At 57.0% G+C, this 18,956-nt stretch overlaps 1 protein-coding gene across 1 annotated transcript in view; it reads right to left on the bottom strand.

The window, feature by feature from the left end:
• The window catches only part of MEGF6 (multiple EGF like domains 6), a 40,285-nt gene that overhangs the window by 2,015 nt on the left and 19,314 nt on the right, over nucleotides 1–18,956 (bottom strand). Inside the window, exons 9-33 of the mRNA XM_053997248.1 lie at nucleotides 18,036–18,203; nucleotides 17,689–17,820; nucleotides 17,464–17,592; nucleotides 15,381–15,509; nucleotides 15,150–15,284; nucleotides 13,792–13,926; nucleotides 11,342–11,467; nucleotides 10,299–10,430; nucleotides 9,791–9,919; nucleotides 9,393–9,524; nucleotides 8,992–9,120; nucleotides 8,315–8,443; nucleotides 7,728–7,856; nucleotides 7,363–7,491; nucleotides 6,536–6,664; nucleotides 4,991–5,119; nucleotides 4,020–4,148; nucleotides 3,261–3,392; nucleotides 2,890–3,018; nucleotides 2,176–2,304; nucleotides 1,920–2,048; nucleotides 1,646–1,774; nucleotides 1,164–1,292; nucleotides 951–1,079; nucleotides 450–581 (exon numbers count right to left, since the gene is read on the bottom strand). Of these exons, the coding sequence (XP_053853223.1) occupies nucleotides 450–581; nucleotides 951–1,079; nucleotides 1,164–1,292; nucleotides 1,646–1,774; nucleotides 1,920–2,048; nucleotides 2,176–2,304; nucleotides 2,890–3,018; nucleotides 3,261–3,392; nucleotides 4,020–4,148; nucleotides 4,991–5,119; nucleotides 6,536–6,664; nucleotides 7,363–7,491; nucleotides 7,728–7,856; nucleotides 8,315–8,443; nucleotides 8,992–9,120; nucleotides 9,393–9,524; nucleotides 9,791–9,919; nucleotides 10,299–10,430; nucleotides 11,342–11,467; nucleotides 13,792–13,926; nucleotides 15,150–15,284; nucleotides 15,381–15,509; nucleotides 17,464–17,592; nucleotides 17,689–17,820; nucleotides 18,036–18,203 (3,288 nt within the window). The remainder of the gene's footprint in view (nucleotides 1–449; nucleotides 582–950; nucleotides 1,080–1,163; nucleotides 1,293–1,645; nucleotides 1,775–1,919; nucleotides 2,049–2,175; nucleotides 2,305–2,889; nucleotides 3,019–3,260; nucleotides 3,393–4,019; nucleotides 4,149–4,990; nucleotides 5,120–6,535; nucleotides 6,665–7,362; nucleotides 7,492–7,727; nucleotides 7,857–8,314; nucleotides 8,444–8,991; nucleotides 9,121–9,392; nucleotides 9,525–9,790; nucleotides 9,920–10,298; nucleotides 10,431–11,341; nucleotides 11,468–13,791; nucleotides 13,927–15,149; nucleotides 15,285–15,380; nucleotides 15,510–17,463; nucleotides 17,593–17,688; nucleotides 17,821–18,035; nucleotides 18,204–18,956) is intronic.

Below are 18,956 nucleotides of genomic sequence, written 5' to 3'. Positions count from 1 at the left end.
CTCACATTCCCTCCCCATTCCCCTCCCCACTGGGAGCTCTGGTCCCAGCCTGTGGGTTTGGTCAGACCCTCCTGCCCCCTGCCCAGCACCCACGGGGGTCACTCTGAGCCCACAGGTTTGGGCAGAGATGAGGAGTGGGGGGGTTTCACTGTGGCTGGTGCACGGGATCAACGTTCCAGCGTGCTCATTAGAGAGTGGGATTTGTGCCCTGGTTGTTCCAGGGGCACATTTGTGGCCAGGCTGCTAAACAGCTTCGTTTCTGACACTTCATAAACCTCCCTCGTGGCTGCAGTGACAGCAAACAGGTCAGAGCAACTGAGGGGTTTGGAAGAGGAATGTGACTGGATTGAGCTGATTTACTGCTCCCAAACCCAACCCCCGGGACAGGACCCACAGCCTGAGCACAGGTACAGCCTCCCCTCGGGCTCTGCCCCTTCCCGTGCCCTCACCTTCCCGGCAGGTGGGTCCCGTGTGGCCGTTCAGGCACAGGCACTGCCCGGTCCGGGCGTTGCAGTAGGAGCTGCTGGGGGCACACTGGCAGGCCAGGCGGCAGTCGGGGCCGAACCGGGTGGGCCGGCAGTCTGCGGGGGCACAGCGCTCTCAGGCTGCTGCCCGTGGCACAGCGAGCAGGAAGGCTCAGAGCTTTCCCCGCTTGTGCTGGGTGCGGGAGAGGGCAGAGAGCTTTTTTGCTGTGGTGACACAGGACACAGCAGCATCCCCAGGCCTCCAGGATGTCCCTTCAGCCTTTTGACCGTGTCAATATGAACACACGGGCTCTGGAGGCTGGAGGAGAATTTCCATTCAGATCTGACTACCAACAGGGGCCAGACAGGTGAGTGCCACTGCCCCTCTCGCTCTGTGAGGTGCCACACACCAGAAAAAAGCCCTTCCCAGCTTTCTGGGAGCAAACCCCCCTCCTTCCTCCCCTGCCCAGCCGGGGCTCAGCTCACCCGCAGCACACGTGGGGCCGGTTTTGCCCGGGGGGCACAGGCAGCGCCCCGTCACCGGGTCGCAGGGGACATCGCTGGGGCAGTCACAGAGATGCTGGCACCCCTCGCCGTACGTCCCTTCCTTGCAGCCTGCGTGAGACACGGAATACAGCCCCTGCCCTGCGCCCCCGGCCCTCGGGATCCCCCCGGGCAGGGCGGGGAGGACGGCGGTACCTGTGTGACAGCGCTCGCCCCGCAGCCCTGGGGGACAGCGGCAGCGCCCGGTGGCGGGGTCACAGCCCGCCCCGTGCTCGCAGTCACAGCGCTGCCGGCAGCCCTCTCCGTGGAATCCCGGGGGACAGCCTGCGACGGGAGAAGCTCATCAGAGCCCCGGCCAGCCCAGCAGGGAGGAGCAGAGAGCCCGACTTGAGCCCAGGCGCTGCAAGCCGCGGGCGCGGAGCCCCGCGCTCAGCTCCAGGGCGTTCGCTCGGTACCCAGCACCTCCGGGCACTGGGGACGTGAGCGCCTTGGGTGCCGCGGGGTCACGCAGGGATCAGGAATCACCTCTCTGCCTGGGAAGGGCTCGCTGCGAAAGGGAGAGCCCGGCGGGGCGTGACAGCGCTGTCACACCCGTGCCCCGCGGTCCTGCTCTCCGGACGAGTTTTAGAGACCCCCCCATGCCCCAAGCCCAGGGTGTCCCCGCCGCCACCACTCACTGTGCTCGCACAGGGGCCCGTAGTGTCCGGCGGGACAGCGGCAGGTGCCCGTGGCCGGGTGGCAGGTGGCGTTGTGCAGGCAGGAGCAGCGCAGCTGGCAGGCGGCCCCGAAGCTCCCCGGAGGGCATTCTGCGGGCGAGAGGGAGCGGCAGAGCTGCTCAGCAGCCCCACACCCGCGCTTCAGAGGGCTGTGCTAAGGCAGGGCTGGCACGGGGTGGCACAACAGAAACCGGAGCCAGTATGTGAGCTCGGACAGGACCCGGGCCAGGGTTACCTAATTCGCAGGATTTGCCCGTCCAGCCCGGTGCACACGAGCAGGAGCCATCGGCGGTGTCACAGAGCCCCCCGTTGCGGCAGGAGCAGCGCTGCTGGCAGCCCAGCCCGTAGCGGTGCTCCTCACAGCCTGCGGGGCCAGAGGCAGCGGCGGTGGGCACAGGGACCACGAGCAGAGATCTCAGGGCAAGGAAATCATTTCCTGCCCAGGACCTTTCCCAACGCACGGCCTGAGAGTCCTGATGAAGGACACTTGCCTTGCTCACACGTGGGGCCAGCTCTGCCTGGAGGGCACACGCAGTCTCCGGTGACAGGGTGACAGGGAACTCCGGCCCCGCAGGGGCACAGCCCTGCACAGTCCTGCCCGTAGCGGCCAGCGGGGCATCCTGGAGGGAGGAAAACCTCGGTCAGGCCAAAGCAGGGCTGGGGAGGTGGGAGGTGGGAGAGGGAAAGTTTTGCACAGCACTGGAGCTGAGCGGTGGGAGGAGAAGGAGCCTCCAGCCCTGCCCTGCTGTGCCATAGAATCGTGGAATGGTTTGGGTTGGAAGAGAACTTAAAGATCATCTGTTTCCAGCCCCCCTGCCATGGGCAGGGACACCTCCCACTAAGCCAGGTTGCTCCAAGCCCTGCCCAGCCGTGGCTGTACAGCAACACAGCGAGGGCACGGTGCGTCAGGAGAAATCACTTTATCGTCAAATAAACCGAGCAGACAAACATTTCCGTGGCTAAGGCTGACAGCAAACACGGTCATCTGCAGGCTCCTTCCCTGGGACAGAGCATGAGGGCGCTGCTGCCAGGACAGGTGACAAAGGACACAGGGAGCTTTCCCCAGGAGTCAGTCCTTGGTCTGCTGCTCATCCCCCGCAGGGTCAGAAGCCTTTCTGCAGGCAGGGTCTGCATCTCCCACCCCTCACGCCCCCCTGAGGAGGCTCCCCTGCTTTCCCAGCCCCTCTGGCTGAAGCGGCGCTCACCGATGGCGCAGTCGGCGCCGATGAAGCCCGGCGGGCAGTGGCACGTCCCCGTGGCAGTGTCACACCGGCCCCCGTTCCTGCACTGGCACGGCCGCTCGCAGTCCCGGCCGTACCAGCCCGGGGAGCACTCTGAGGGGACAACAAACAGCGGCTACAAACACAAGGAGAAGGTCCAGACACCCCGGGAAAATCCACCAGATGGATTTGCACGGATGTTTCACCCGGGAGGAGGCAGAGAGCTCCGCTGGGAGCAGCCTGTGCCAGCCCCGAAGCACCCAGAACTCAACCCACACACACTTCCCTCACGGCACGGGGATTTCAGGATGGGACAGCCTGCAAAGGGCCTGCAGTGGGACCAGAGCAGGACTCACCCAGCTGGCAGGCAGGACCGTGGAAGCCGGGGGGGCAGACACAGGCCCCGGTGACAGGGTGACATTCCTGGGTGGCTCCGGCGCACTGGCAGATCTGAGCACAGCCCTCCCCGAAGGTCCCTGGCAGGCAGGCTGTGAAGAGACAGGACACCAAGGTGGCTCAGGAGCCATCCCACCCCTCTCTGCAAGGCCTTTTTAAAAACATTTTATTTTAAGCCAGGATTTAGAGAGCCTTTTATGGCAGTAAAATTCTCCGCCACCCAAAAAGCAAAGGGACTCTCATGCAAAAGGTTCATTCACTCCAGGAAATACTTGGATTGAAAGGAAAGGCAAGTACTTAAAGGCATTAGATGCCTTTTGCTGTGCCAGCCCTTCCTGCCCTCACATTTCTGCAAGCTCCACACACAGAGATGGCAAATCCAGCACTGTCCTTTGCGTAAGGAACGTGCTCACACACCTCTGTCTCTTCCAGACTTGCTCATACCCACAGGAGCTCATTTTAATAGTGATTTATTGCTAATCCTCTGGATAAATACCCAGCTCTGATTTCCCACTTGGCTCCCTCTGCCCCGCTAACATTCCACAGGCATGCACCCAGCTGCCAGAATGGGAGTTGCTCCTTGGCACAGCTCTGCTCTTGGGCTGTTTTTCCTTGTTTATCTTTTTTCCCCCCTTCTATTTTCTGTAGGAATTGCTCGGCCCATCCCGTTCCCAGAGCCCATCAGCAGAGCTGCAAGAGGATCATTCCCTTCTCCGTACGTTTTTCACATCCAGAGCCGGTCAGTCCTGGCGGGCAGCCGCACTGCCCGGTGACGTGGTGGCAGGGCACTCCCAGGGGACAGCCACAGCCACTGGCACAGTTCTTCCCAAAGAAACCTGGCAGGCAGGCTGTGGGAAAACAAACAGCGGGATGTCAGTCTGCTGCTGTTGGAGTTCTGGTCACTGAGAGTTTTAGACTTTCTGTGCTGACAGGCACTGACCCCCAAGAGAACACTGAATTTAACCTGAGGCCTTGGAGAAGCTTCCAAAATGGAATGATAGAACTGGGATTGTGGCTGTGGAGTTTGAATAGAAGTGTGTAACATCACAGGGTGGAAAACTTAGAGTTTGGGGTTTATAATAATATATATAAAGCAAAATGGAGGTTTTAGGGTGGAGGCTGGTCCTGCTTCTTTACTTTCTTCCTTCTTCTCCATGGGTTTGGGCGGTATTTTATAATTGGACCAAAAAGTCCACATTGCAGACTCTGAGTGATCAGTTATTGGGTTAAAAGTGAAAATAATGTAGGTGTCATTTCTTAATTGGACAGTTTAGCCTTAAAAGACCTTGTAGCAAGAGACAGTTGGCCATTTTGTGCCTTGTTAGTGAAGAACTGCAGAACTCACTGCTGTGAGACAGTAACACTGATAAGAAACAATGAACACCTGACTCTGAACACTGAGCCATCGTCTCAAGTGCCTTCGATCCCGACCTCGACAGAGGAAAAAAAGGAAGCTGAAAACTGGCATTCTGCCTGGATTTTAAGTTCTTGCTAATGCCTGGAAGGCATCAGAGCCTCCTCCGAGGGGCTCCTGGCCCGGTGTCGAGCCAGCCCAGCAGCATCTTGTGTCACAGCCTCAAAATATTTTGCCACAACTTGTAATTCTCATTAAAAATGAAGTTTCCCTCTTCCCAGGCTCTGGAGCAGCAGATGTTTCCCTGGATTTCCCTCACCCAGGGGTGTTCCTCACCTTTCTCGCAGCGCCGGCCCCTCCAGCCACGGGGGCAGTCACAAGCACCAGTGACGTGGTGGCACGAGATGTTGTCCCCACAGTCACAGGGCTCCTCACAGCGTGCCCCAAACAGCCCCTCCGGACAAGCTTCAGGGATGAAAGCACAGCAGAGAGGACAAGTTGCACAAAAAAAGTGACTTTTCAGGGCTTTTTTCCCCATAGTTCCACAGCTGACTGGGTCTGTCTCTTGTTCACACACAGGCAGCTTGAAATACAGCCATGGGGAGCTAACAGGACCCTAGTTCGCTTCTTTTTAAAAAAAAAAACAACACAATTTCTACCTTTTGGGTGGGTTTCTTCATTAATTTATATTGAAAGAAATTATAGAAGTGCTTTACACTGCCTGGTGCCGCGTGCTGCTGAGGCTGTGTGAGGTTCTGGGAGCATGTGACAATGCTGGGAGGGGACACTGTCCCTCAGGATGTGGCAGGATCCAGTGAGGTGATTTGTGTGGCCAAGCCTCAGCTGGCAGCAGAGCTGTTTACAGCCTCCTGAAGGGAAAAACATCCCCAGCAGGAAACCTGAGAGTGGCTGGTGGCAGCCGAGGCTCTGGTGGCAGCTCCCTTGTGCCAGATGTCAGCTGCCAAGTGCTGCCACTGGACTTCACACCCTGATTTAAGGACGTGCCAAGCTGAGGTGTCATGACCCCAGCAGGGAAGAAGCTTGTGGATCTCTGCTTGGTGTGCTGATCCATGGTGAGGTCCCTGCTCTGAAGGCCAAGAGCTTTTTCAAGCCCTTCCTCGTGGGAAGGAGATTGCCAGGTGTTGGTTTTCTCAGCTTTTCCAGAGATGGGCTAATTGAGAGGTGTTTTAAAAGATTTTATTCTATTATCAATCGTTGAGAGAGAGATTGAATTAGAAATAAGTTTTAAGAATTCTTTACAAATCAGTTTTCCCACAGCCAGGGCGTGTGTCACATCTAAGGATACAGCAGACATGGAGCCACCAAGGGACAGATGCCATGGGCTGCTGGGGCTTGGGACCAAAGCCAGGCCCTGAGGGTCAGTGGGATACAAGGACACACAGAAGGAAGAATGGAAAGGGGATGACCCACTGTTACCCATAAAATAATCGTGCCAGAGGAAGGTCCTCCCTTGGCATTTTGGTTTCACCACTCTGGTTTGCTGCCCTGCCTTCATCCCTGCTTGCAGCCTGTGGTTTTGCACTGAATGCCTGGGGGTCTGTGCCTTTGGGAATCCCATTCCCCTCCCACCAGCACTGCCACAGGCTGCTCTGGGTGTGCACCAGCACTTTCAGGACAGCTCTCAGACAACAGGAACCAGCTGGGGGTGGAACTGGATGATCTTTAAGGTCCCTTCCCACCCAAACCCCTCCACGATTCGATGGAAGGAGAAAGGGCACAGCAAAACTGGGGCACAGCCAAAACCACGGCACTGCCAGCTCCCTGCTTGCTGAAATCTGAATTTGATGTCTTTGCTTAAGCCCCCAGGCCCTCCCTGTGCAGCAGCAGGTGCCCACATCAGCCCCCACATGCCCCACTTACGTCTCTCACACTTGTCACTGGTCCAGCCGGGCTGGCAGAGGCAGTGCCCGGTGCGGCGGTCGCAGAGCCCCCCGTGCTGGCACTCGCAGCGCTGCTGGCAGTCCAGGCCGTGCTGCCCCTGGGCACAGGCTGGCAGGGGCACAGGGTGACACACTGCCCTGGCACCCACCCTCCCAGCTCCCACCCTCCCAGCTGCCCACACGCGCAGGAAGGGCCGAGCACCCCAACCCCTCGCACGCCACCCCCAACCTCCACAGGAAAACTGTTGGAGCTCTGGGAGCTGAGAGTTTCAGACTTTCTGTGCTGACAGGCACTGACCCCCAAGAGAACACTGCATTTGACCCGAGGCCGTGGAACAGGCTTCCAAAACTGATTGGCAGCACTGGGATTACGGGTGTGGAGTTGATTGGAAGTGTGTAATACCACATGATGAAAAACTTCTTCCTTCTTCTCCATGGGTTTGGGCGGTATTTTGTAACTGGACCAAAAAGTCCACATTGCAGACTCTGAATGATTAGTTATTGGGTTAAAAGTGAAAATAATGTAGGTGTCATTTCTTAATTGAAGAGTTTAGCCTTAAAAGACCTTGTAGCAAGAGACAGTTGGCCATTTTGTGCCTTGTTAGTGAAGAACTGCAGAACTCATTGCTGTGAGATTGTAACACTGATAAGAAACAATAAACACCTGAGTCTGAACGTGAGCCACTGTCTCAAGTGCCTTCAATCCCGACCTCGACAGAGGTAGAAAAAGGAAACCCAAAACCAGCAGGAAACCATTCCAAAGCAGGATCTGTCTGCCCCAGAGCCGTTCCCCGGCTGTTTCCTCACCCAGCTCGCAGGCCAGCCCGGTCCAGCCCGCAGGGCAAGCACAGCCCCCCGTGGCCGGGTCGCAGGTGCCGCCGTTCTGGCAGAGGCAGCGCTGCTGGCAGTCCTTCCCGTAAAAACCCGCCGGGCAGGCTGGGGGAGAAACAGGACAAACATCCCGGTCAGGACACAGCTCTGGAGGCCTGTGCCATGCTGCCAGAGCCCTGGGTGGATGGTGGATGCACAGCAACGCTGATTTTGATGTAGGAGGAGCCAATGACACCTTTTGGTGTGTCACCTGCTCAGGTGGGCAGCATTCCTCACCCGCCCCGAGGAACGGCATTCCTCCCCGTGCTGGCAGGGGAAGCAGGTGGTGTGGCAAGGGTTACCTTGCTGGCACGAGGGTCCCGTCCACCCCTCCGAGCAGAGGCAGCGGCCGCTGACGTGGCTGCAGGAGGCGTTGTTGAAGCAGCGGCAGGTGTGGCTGCAGTTCTGGCCGTAGCTGTTCTCCTGGCACGCTGCAGGGGAGCAGAGCAGGCAGGAATGGTGGGCACTGGGTGGGAATTACAGCAGCCAGGCTCCTGCCAGCCCTCCCAAGGGTTGGGAGAGGATCTGTCAGTGGTGGTTGGCTGCTCTGTGAGGGGGTTTTGTGGTGTTACAGGGAAATAATGTGTCCTACAGGCCTGACATCCTAACACAGACACAGCTGCCATCACTGATACATCCTTCATCTATTTGGAAGCAGTTTTGCTGGATGCCCAAACCCTCACTGCATTCAACCACAACATGCTCAGGCAGAGGCCCCCAGTCTGAACTCAAATTAAATTCCACACAGGGAAAATCACAAATGGGGAACTGACAACCCAGAACTCTGGTTCTTATGACCTGGCAGCAGAGACGGCCCTGGCTCCAGAGTGCCCACGGAGGGCAGGGTGGGCACCTCCCACGGACACCTGCCCTGGGCACAGACACCTACCCTGGGCACAGCGGGCACCAGTCCAGCCCGGGGGACACTGGCACTGTCCTGTCACAGGGTCACAGTGGGCACCATTCAGGCAGTCACAGGCTTGTCGACACTCCAGTCCATAAAATCCATCAGGGCAGGCTGTGGAAAACAAAATCCACACAAAATGCAGAGCTGGAGCCCTCCCAGTGGGAAAAGGTGCCCGCCCCTCAGTGGCCTTTGTGGCCAGTGTGAGGCTGCACCATGTGACAGAGCTGCTAAGGGCAGCAGATATTGGATGCAAGTCCACTGTGGACATTGCAGGTACAGGAGAGGGCAGTGGTGGATCAGGAGAGTGATGGCTTGGGGATCCTGACACGGAGGGGCTGCTGGGGGAGCTGGATCCCTGCATCCAGGGATCCTCCAAGAGGCTGCTCCAAGGCCCCATGTGCAACGTGTACACACTCAGGTGACCACGGCAGCTGTGCAACCACTGAGTCACCTATTATTTACATTTTCATAGCCTTTTTTTTTTTTTTCCCCTATTAGTTTTCCCTCCAGAAATAAAACCAGAGGCAGCAACTTGCAGACTTGTTGCTCCCCACATGACCATCCTGAGGAATTCTCTTTGCTGTAACGGGATACCAAAGTCAGACAGGGAGCACAAACCCCCTGGGATGGAGGCCTGGTCCCCAGGGTCAGGTACTCACCGTGCTCACAGAAGGTTCCTCGCCAGCCCGGGCTGCAGGTACAGGCCCCGCTGACGTGGTCACAGGTGGCTCCGTTGTCACACTGACACTGGTGCTGGCAGCTCAGCCCAAACCACCCTTCAGGGCACTCTGAAAGAAATGACACTGAGGAGTCTGTCCCTTCCTGGGTCAGCTGTCCTAAGGGAAGGGGCTTGGATTCTGAGTGGAATAAGAATATCTGGCAGCCGCTTTTTTTAAAACAAACAGTGGGTTCCAGGTGTGTACCCACATCACCCAGCCACCCTGGGGACTGGATCAGCATCACAGCCAGCGAAGGGGACTGGGCTGGGGCGATGCCTCTCCCTGGAAGCCCTGCAGGCCCTGGTAGGTGCGAGGGCAGGCAGGGCAGGGGCAGCACTCACTCTGCTCGCAGCGGGTGCCCGTGTAGCCGGCCTCGCACAGGCACTGCCCGGTCTCGGCGCTGCAGCTGCCGTCGCTGTTGCTGCAGTTGCAGGCGTGGGCGCAGTCGGGGCCCCAGCGCCCCAGGTCACAGGCTGCAAAAGCACAGCAGGAGCCCGTCACTGGTGTGTACCTGAGAGCACAGCGCGGGCACTGCGCCGCCTTGGCCAGCGGGCACAACGTCCCTTGGGCACAGGGACAAACACGGCTGCAGAGAGGCCAGTGGCACTGCCAGCACCGCACAGAAACCAAAAGGATTTCAGAGAGATTTCCCTGGCAGGGGTACGGCATGAAGACGAGAAGGGGGAGATGGCAGCATAGCTTGGCACGGGGCGAGGGTGGCAGAGCACAGGCGCCGTACCTCGCTGGCAGTGGTGCCCCGTCCAGCCGGGCGGGCAGCTGCACGTCCCCGTCACCGGATGGCAATGTCCCTCGTTGCCACAGCTGCAGCTCAGCTGGCAGTCAGGGCCGAACCAGCCGGGCGGACACACTGCCAAGGGAAACAGGGAGGGACTGCAGGTGGCCGCTGGAATCCCGGCCCTGGGCGGAGCTGCTGGGTACCGCGGTGCTTCGGCAGAGCCGCGAGCACCGACACAGCTCTGACACCCCGAGTGCAGGTGCTGAACGGGACAAGGGGCTCAGCATTTTGCCTTCTTATCTCCTGCTGCAGAAGTTACTACAGTGGAGATGGGGCTAGAGGGACTTTGAAGTCCCCAGGCTGCACCCCAATGAGTGAGGGAGCGGAGATGTGCGCAGAGCTCAGGGTGGCAGTGCCTGGTTGGTCACTGGATGCTCCACTCTCTGGAGCAGAAGCTGAGATACCCCCATTCCCGCTGGAGATGAGGAACCCCACCCCAGCCTGCACTCACCATCCTGGCAGCGCTGGCCGGTGTAGCCAGCTGGGCACACACAGGCTCCGCTGGCGGGGTCACAGCTGGCGTTGTTGGCACAGTCAGGGCAGATCTCCTGACAGCCCGGTCCCCAGAGACCCTCAGGGCAAGCTGGAGCGTGAGCAGACAGAGAACACACAGCACTGGGATCAGAGCCAAGGTGGCAGAGGGAAATGTGGGACCCTTTGGGCTCCCTCTCGCCGTCAGTGCTGTGCTCATGCAAGACGTGGGTTTTGTTGGCAGCGCGTGGCTACCAGCGAGCACAGCGTGGCCCTGCCTGCTCCACAGGCAGCGTGCGAGCCCTCTCTAAGTGCTATTCTGAGCTCACTCCAGGATTTTCATGCCAATTTTGGATTTGCAGCCACTTGCAGGGAGCTCCAAGGGCTCCTCAGTGGGAAATGGTGCTGCTGGCACAGGGACTCCACAGCTGCCATCACACCATGGACAGCACATCAGTCACCGCTCCAGGACCCGCTGGGAGTTGCAAAGAAGGAGCAAAAGGCTAAACTGCTAAAACCAGGGCAAGAATCCTTCCCCAACTGGTCCTAAGCTGCTCCAGGGCCTGGAAAAAAGGCAGCTTGAAATGTATGGTAAGCACTGTGCACACGTAGTTTCATTGCTCAGCCAAACTCTTAGGAGCAGGACATCTCTATGTGACTAATACCTTCCAGCTGCTGCAATACTGCAGAATCATGCAAAAGCTTTCCATTTCGGACTCTCTAGTTTTCCAGCAGTTAAAGAGTAATGTGGTGAAGGCAATTAAAAACATGCATCAATAAAGAAAGGCTCCTCTCCTACACTGAGGACTGCAACAACGAAAAATTATCTTCATCTTTTTCATTGTGTTAAGACTCACCATGAAAAGCTGCATTTTTTTTTTTCTAATTTTCCACAAAGATGGTTCTAACTGCACTGGGTGTTTCTTAAAATGAGTTTTAGTAAAAGAAAAGCAAGAGGTCTACACCTAAATCCCTCCCTCTACACTGAAATCCCTGAGTGTTTGCTCTGCTGCCCGTGCTCACCTTGAGCACAGTCGTGTCCTGTCCAGCCAGGTGGGCAGTGGCACTGCCCCGTGCTCCTGTCGCAGGATGCTTCTCCACAGGCACAGGGATGCTGGCAGCCTGGTCCAAATGTCCCCTCAGGGCACTCTGTGGGACAACAGCAGGGTCAGAACATCCCCCCCAAGATGTCCAAGAGCATTTTACCAACCTGGCCCTGCAGGCTGAAGGAGCCTCTGGGTCTGTGAGGGGTTCCCACAGCTGTGAGGGGTTTCCACCTGTGCTCGTGGTTTAGTGGGCATGGTGGTGTTTGCTCAAAGGTTGGGTTTGGTGATCTTGGAGGTATTTTCCAACATTCTGTGAGCCTGGCTGTGACCCTTCACTGGTCACCTCCAGCATTGCCACTGCTTCCCTGACCTGTCTGCCTGTTGTGTGTCCTTTCAGCAAGTATTCCTTCATGGAAAAGTGACCACTCACGTCCCCAAGAGCTGAGGCCAAACTGATCTCCAGTCTTTAGACAAGGACCCTGCCCAAGCCACCCTGCTGTCTCTGGGCTGGGGTGCAGAGCACCCGGGTCACAGCCCCACACCAAACCACCCCTTGGCTTTTCCAAGATGCTCTGAGGGTTTTTACCTCCCCGGCTGAATGCCTCCAGGATCTGAGCGCCAGGATTTTAAGAAGAAGCCAGGTTTGCAGCAGGACGCAGATGGAAGGAAGGAAAGAAGGAACATCCTCATCCAGAGGAGGAATAAGTGCTTTTCCTTCCCTCTGCTCTGGGTGCCAGCGTGGTTCTGCTGATCCCAGCTCGGTTTGATCTTTGTACCCCGTGCCACAATTTAGCAACCAGCTGGTGACATGCAAACTGAGGGCCCCAGACCAAAGAGCCTTAAATCCTCTCTGAGTCCCCCATGAGAGCTCCACGCTCACCAAAGCCAATGTTCTGAAAAGCTTCAGCAGAGGGGAACACACCGGCACTGACAAACCGCGGAGGAAACGCAGCGCCGCGATTTCCAGTGACACAGTGGAGTTTTTGTTATTCCTCCTCTTTGCTAATTGATGGCAGATGTTTGTCTTCACCCTTTAATAATTTCCAGATCCGAACAACAGCCAAGAGCCTACTATTTCTATACAAATATTTGTGTTATTTCCTGTGACTCCCCCCTACAGCCTTCAGCTCCTTTCTTACCCTTTTTAAAAATATCCTGAGCGGGAGCACCCAGCCTGACAAGGCTCCAGGGGCCACAGCATCCCACCACGGGGGGCTCAGGGCTCTCAGACCCTGCCAGGGAGCACAGCCCTGCAGGAGCTGCTCCCATCTCTCCTTCCAGCACTATGGTAGCAATTGCATTGGGATTTTTGCTGCTTTCTGCAGCTCTTGTCCTGACCAAGTCCTGTCAGAGATGGGGCTCTGCACCACGACCCTTTGCTGGCAGATCAGTGAGGCTGAGGGTTGCAACTGCTGGGCTGGGGAGAAGCAGTGCTTGGCTAAACATCAGTTAGTGCAGAAACTCCTGGGATGCTCCAATCCAAGTCCAGATGCTGGCCACTTCCAACCTCTCCATGCAGAGTCTTCTGCTGCTGCAGTCTGTCTCCAAGTGTACAATTTTTTGCACTTTCTGCAGGACCTAACCAGCTGAAGTGGGTTCAGGAGGCCCCAGCCTCACAAGAGCAGGAGTGGGTTGATTTTTCAGTCGCCACTCAGCTCTGTGGTTGGCAGAACTTGTTCTTTTCCAAACACTATGTTCATATTTTGTAATCATCACCTCGGTCCAATGACTCACTGCCTTTAGGTTCTCTCAAAGCACCTTTGTCTGCTCAAAGTGAAGCTCTCTGGCACACAAACCACCCCCAAGATCTTGAAATCTGCACCCTCAGAGCCTGAGTGTTGGACACAGTCAGACATACACAGAGCTGGGCAGTTCAGTCACCATCCCATCAACTGGCCCTTCATGGGAAGAGCACAAAACTGCTCTAGGAGGTTCATACAGAGGCAGAAGTTTGAATCCTCATGTAAATTAAATGTAAAATACTCCTCTGCACTTGCAAATGAAACAGAGTTTCAATTAAAAAATAGAGAACAGAGCAGAAAATGTTATACTGTTGTGCTGGGCAGGGATTGCCTGGAAGGGAAAAGACATCAAGGCCAGGGAAAGTTAATTAGATCCCAATCACCTCCATCTACCAACACAGAGATGTCCAGTGGCAGGGGGAAGAGAGTCCTTGTTCTCCTTTTCTGAATCAGGCTCATTTTATACCAGGAATTCTCTCTCCCACTTTAAAGAGGCAGCAGAGACCCGTGGATGGCAGCTCCTGTGTCCCCTGAAGTCTCTACTGGCCACCCATCAGACCATCTGCAGTGGGCCAGGGCTCTCAGGGGATTCTGGAAGTGCTTTTGTGTCGTTTTGTGAAGCAAAATGGTGAGGAGTGGTGAGTTTCCAGCACACACAGAGCTGCCCTGCACGGCCCTGCCTTACCTTGGTCGCAGTGCTCGCCGTGGTAGCCCGGGGGACACTCCTTGTGACACTCCCCGGTGACAGGGTCACAGGGCACTCCTGGAGAGCAGCTACACTTCTTCTTGCAGCCATCCCCGTAATACCCGGGGTCACAGCCTGTGAACAGCCATAATTAGAGAGAAGGAAGCTCTGAAATGACTCCTTGCCCCTGGCAGAGCCCGGCCCTGGGTGCTGAGCAGCCTTCCAAGCTCCACCACCCACTGTCACAGCTGTCCCCACCACCCACTGTCACAGCTGTCCCCACCCACCACACAGCTCCTGCTGACCACTGAACGTGGCTGAGTGTGAGCGTGGCGTGCTCCTGAGTGAGCAAGAGGTGAGACAGTCTGGGAGGGTGGAAAGCAGGCAGAGCTATCCCCTGAGGAAATTAACAGGGAAAAGAGGCCATGGGAGGAGAAAGGGGGATGTTCTAGGGGTGCTTTGAGGGAACAGAATGATGCCAGTGTGTGAGTGTGGATCTGCTGAAGGGTGGGAGGGCTCTGCAGAGGGACCTGGACAGGCTGGATAGATGGGACACATCCAGGGATATGAGGTTTAACAAGACCAAGTGCTGGGTCCTGCACTTTGGCCACAACAACCCCTGCAGCGCTCCAGGCTGAGGACAGAGGGGCTGGAGAGCAGCCGGGCAGAAAGGGACCAGCAGGACTGATGGACAGCAGGCTGGACATGAGCCAGCCGTGTGCCCAGGTGGCCAAGAAGGCCAATGGCTCCTGGCCTGGATCAGGAATGGCCTCCTGTGGCCAGCAGGAGCAGGGCAGTGATTCTTCTCCTGCACTCGGCACTGCTTGGGCAGCACCTCGAGTGCTGTGTCCAGTTCTGGGCCCCCCAATTTAGGAAGGACATGGAGGGGCTGGAGCGTGTCCAGAGAGGGGCTACAAGGCTGGCGAGGGGTCTGGAGCACAAATCCTGTGAGGAGCGGCTGAGGGAGCTGGGGTTGTTGAGCCTGGAGAAGAGGAGGCTCAGGACAGACCTCATCACTCTCCACAGCTCCCTGCCAGGAGGGTGCAGCCAGGCGGGGTCGGGCTCTGCTCCCAGGGAACAGCAACAGAACGAGAGGACACAGCCTTCAGCTGCACCAGGGGAGGTTTAGGCTGGACATTAGGAAGAAATTCTTCACAGAAAGGGTGATTGGGAATTGGAATGGGCTGCCCAGGGAGGTGGTGGCATCCCCATCCCTGGAGGTGTTTAAGAAAAGCCTGGATGTGGCACTGAGTGCCATGGACTGGGTGCCAAGGTGGTGTTGGGTCACAGGTTGGGTTTGATGACCTCAGAGTTCTTTTCCCAAGCCAGCTGGACGTGTGACCGTGTGCCTCACTCACTGTGCTGGCAGCGCTGGCCGTGGTAGCCGGGTTTGCAGCGGCAGGAGCCGTCCCTGGCGTCGCAGTCCCGCGAGTTGCGCTGCAGGCACCGACACTCCTCCGAGCAGCCGGCCCCGAACGCCCACTTGGGGCACGCTGCAGGGAGAGGGAAGAGCTGGTCAGCGAGGGGCAGAGAGCTCCTTCCCAGAAAGGCTGGGATCTGGGGGGAATCCAGGGGCAATCCAAGCGTACCCAGGTGGCAGAAGCGGCCGTACAAGCCGGGATCGCACAGACAGGCTCCGTAAATCCGATGGCAGTGACCCCGGTTGGCACAGTTGCACTTTTTCCTGCAGTGCTTCCCGAAAAATCCCTTGGGGCACCCTAGTAACAGAGAGAGGTTTCCTGGGAAGATGAGCCAGTTTCAGCAGATCGTTTTAATTGAGAGAAACACACCAGAACTGGAGCTGTGTGAGGGCAGGGATGCACCCAGGGAAGGGATGCAGCCATGGGGAGAGCAATCAGAGTCCCTGCACCAGCTCCAAATCAGCTGTGCAGTGTCACAGGGGATGTCACTTGCTGCCACTTGTCGTGGTGCTCCAGGGCACCCATCAGCTCTGCACTCACTGTGACCAGCAACTCTGCTGGTTGGGACAGAAATAACCCACCCACAGGGCTCTGAGAGGTCAAGGCTGTCCTCTGTGAGAAAGCAACCAGTGAGGCTGCTCCTGTTGAAAAACCACAGGGATATTTGCACTATTAAGTGAATAAAATTATTGTTTTTTCTCTGTTATGCTAAAATCTCGATATTGGAAGCACATGGCAGACCGGCTGTGTCAGCAGAGTGCTCTGCCCAGCAGCACGTGCCCTGTCCCTACGAAGAGAGGAGCAGAGGAAATGCCACCTTGGGACAAGTGAGCAATTCTGCATTGTTTATTTTCATTTTACCTTCCTGTTTTCTCTCTGTCCCCCTCAATCACCTCCTTCCTGCAGAAAGAAGAGGTCGGGGTATCTCTTGTGCTCATTTGCATTCTGCTTCACTCTCCTCCTTCAGTAATAGTTCCCATATGCTCCCAACATGTGACTGAAGTCCTTTTGTCTGAACCTCTGATTGTCTCCCTCTTTCTGGTTTTCAAATTATGTCCCCCAAATTTTAACCCTTTGGGCACGAGAAATGAGCACTACCAGCAGTGGCACCTCCTTTGGGTACTCTGGGTAACTACTGCTGTCACAGCTTTCCAATGCTTGTGGTGGAAAATACCTCCACGTTTTCCATGGAAATTAACTGTGGAAATCGTGGGTTTGACATTCTTTCCTGTGTCTGCCACTCAATGCCCCATGAAATAGAGATCTCTGCCCCAGTCATGGATGAGCAGTGAACAGGGACTTTGAGTGCAAAGACAAGACAGAACACCTGGAGCACTGTTTTGTGGGGGAACAGAGTGCCAGTTACCACTCCTTTTGCTGCTTAAAATGGCATTTTTCCACACAAGACTCAGTGGCTGATGCACTCAGATGGAGCAGGAATGTGTTCCAGCCGCTGTCACTGGGACAGTTCAACAAGAGAGCTGAAAGGTGCTGCCACTGAGCAGCTACCAAAGGACCAGTGTAGGGAACCCCACAGGAAACACTTCCAGGCTTCAGGGAAGCACATCTGGGACATCTGAGAGCAGCACCAGCCATGGCCAGAACCACCATTTATCCAGTGATGGTTGCAGTGTGTTTTTACTCCTAATGGCATGTTCTGTTATTGCCCAAGGTAATGGTTTGGTCCAAATTACACCCTCCCACCCCACTGTCAATCTACCCTGAGCTCCCTGTCAATCCTACCTGGTGCCAACCCCCTGCTTGGAATTCCCTGTCAGAAATCCCCTAAAGTTCGATGCCCCCAAACCCCCTCCACTTCCCTCACTGGAAGGTGCTTTTGTGAACCCTGCCCTTTACCCCTCCCCAGGGTATCTCTGATTAGCTGCTGATTTGTCCCCTCCCCTTAAACCATCCCCATTTAAAAACACTTACACACCTGTGTCTTTGGTCCCTGACCCTTCCACGGAATAAATCCTTTTGGAAACCATACTGAAGACCTCTCCCTTATCCTTGCTCCTGCTCTGGACACTTAACAACTTGTGCTGTGGAGTTTAAGCCCTACAGCTGCATCCCAGACTGTGCTGCTTTCTGAGCCCACTCTTGGCCCAGCGCTGGGAGCTGGCTGGGGAAAATCCAGCACTGCGTCAAGTGATGGCAAATCTCTGCTAACACCTTGGCACCAGGAAGGAGGAGGAGGAGGACAGAGATAGCCCCCAGCAGCACAAAGAGGGTGAGGGGAGGCTGGACTCACCGTCCTGGCAGAGCTCTCCGGCCACGCCGGGCAGGCAGCGGCAGGTGCCAGTGGCAGGGTCACAGGTGCCACCGTTCTGGCACCGGCAGCTCTGGCTGCAGTTGCTGCCGAAGGTGCCGGCCGGGCAAGCTGGGGAGGGAGAGGGAGATGGGGCTCAGCCCGGCCACAGCCTCGCAGGGCTGCCCCCACTGCACGGCCCGGAGCGGAGGACGGAGCTGCACTCACTCTGGTTGCAGAGCACGCCGGTCCAGCCGGCGGGGCAGAGGCAGCCGCTGCCCTCGGCGCTGCAGGTGGCTCCGTTCTGGCAGTCGTCACAGGTCAGGCTGCAGTCGGGGCCAAACGTGTGCTCCAGGCAGACTGCAACGAGAGGCACCACGGGTGAGAACCTCCCCGAGGCTGCTGCAGCACCCTGGGCAGTTTGGAGCCTCCCCGTGTGGAGGCTGCAGCAGAGCTAAACGCAGAAAAGGCACTCAACAGGCCCGGTGTGTTCACCAAACAAATAAACCCGGCCTGCACCGTCATTCCTGCACCCAAGCAAAGCACGGCACTGACCGCTGCTGCAAAATGCCCACCGAATTTCTCTGACAGCGTGTGCTCCCCTCGTGCCTCCAGCTCTTCCTCCTCTTCCTCGTAGTCGTCGTTGAAGAGCTGGGTGAACTCGTCCCGCAGGATGGCCACGTGAGGGATGGGGCGGATGACGGGGCGCCGGCCATCCAGGGCCTCCACCGTGTCCTCGATGGCTGGGGAGCAGGGACAGAGGTGACAGTGTCACAGTGGGAATGAGACAAGGCCTCTGGGAGGTGAAGAGTGGGACAGGAGCTCTGCAAGGTCAGTGGGAGCTGAGCAGTGGGACAGGAGCTCTGCAAGGTCAGTGGGAGCTGAGCAGTGGGACAGGAGCTCTGCAAGGTCTCTGGGAGCTGAGCAGTGGGACAGGAGCTCTGCGAGGTCTCTGGGAGCTGAGCAGTGGGACAGGAGCTCTGCAAGGTCAGTGGGAGCTGAGCAGTGGGACAGGAGCTCTGCGAGGTCTCTGGGAGCTGAGCAGTGGGACAGGAGCTCTGCAATGTCTCTGGGAGCTGAGCAGTGGGACAGGAGCTCTGCGAGGTCTCTGGGAGCTGAGCAGTGGGACAGGAGCTCTGCGAGGTCTCTGGGAGCTGAGCAGTGGGACAGGAGCTCTGCGAGGTCTCTGGGAGCTGAGCAGTGGGACAGGAGCTCTGCAGCAGCAAAGGGAAACCAGAACTCTCTGTGGCTCTCGGGTTTGCAGCACTGAGCTCGCCCTGTTTTGCCACCTCTAAAGCTTTCCCAGGTTGTTTGTTGAGGGATTTTTTGGCTAGAGAGGGCCCAGGTCAGGTATGTGAGCTCAAGATCTCTGTACTGCTACAAATAAATAATCTATTATTTCTTACAAGGAAAATTTGTAGAGGCTGGTGACTGTGGAAGCAGACTGTGGTGGCTCTGGCTGTGTGTTTAACATGGAGGCAGCGTTTAACACTGCA

Source organism: Vidua macroura, chromosome 23 (genome assembly GCF_024509145.1).
Source record: "Vidua macroura isolate BioBank_ID:100142 chromosome 23, ASM2450914v1, whole genome shotgun sequence".
Taxonomy (NCBI): Eukaryota; Metazoa; Chordata; class Aves; order Passeriformes; family Viduidae; genus Vidua; species Vidua macroura.
The sequence above is the reverse complement of the archived record's forward strand: the minus strand, read 5'-3'. Positions and strand labels throughout refer to the sequence as shown.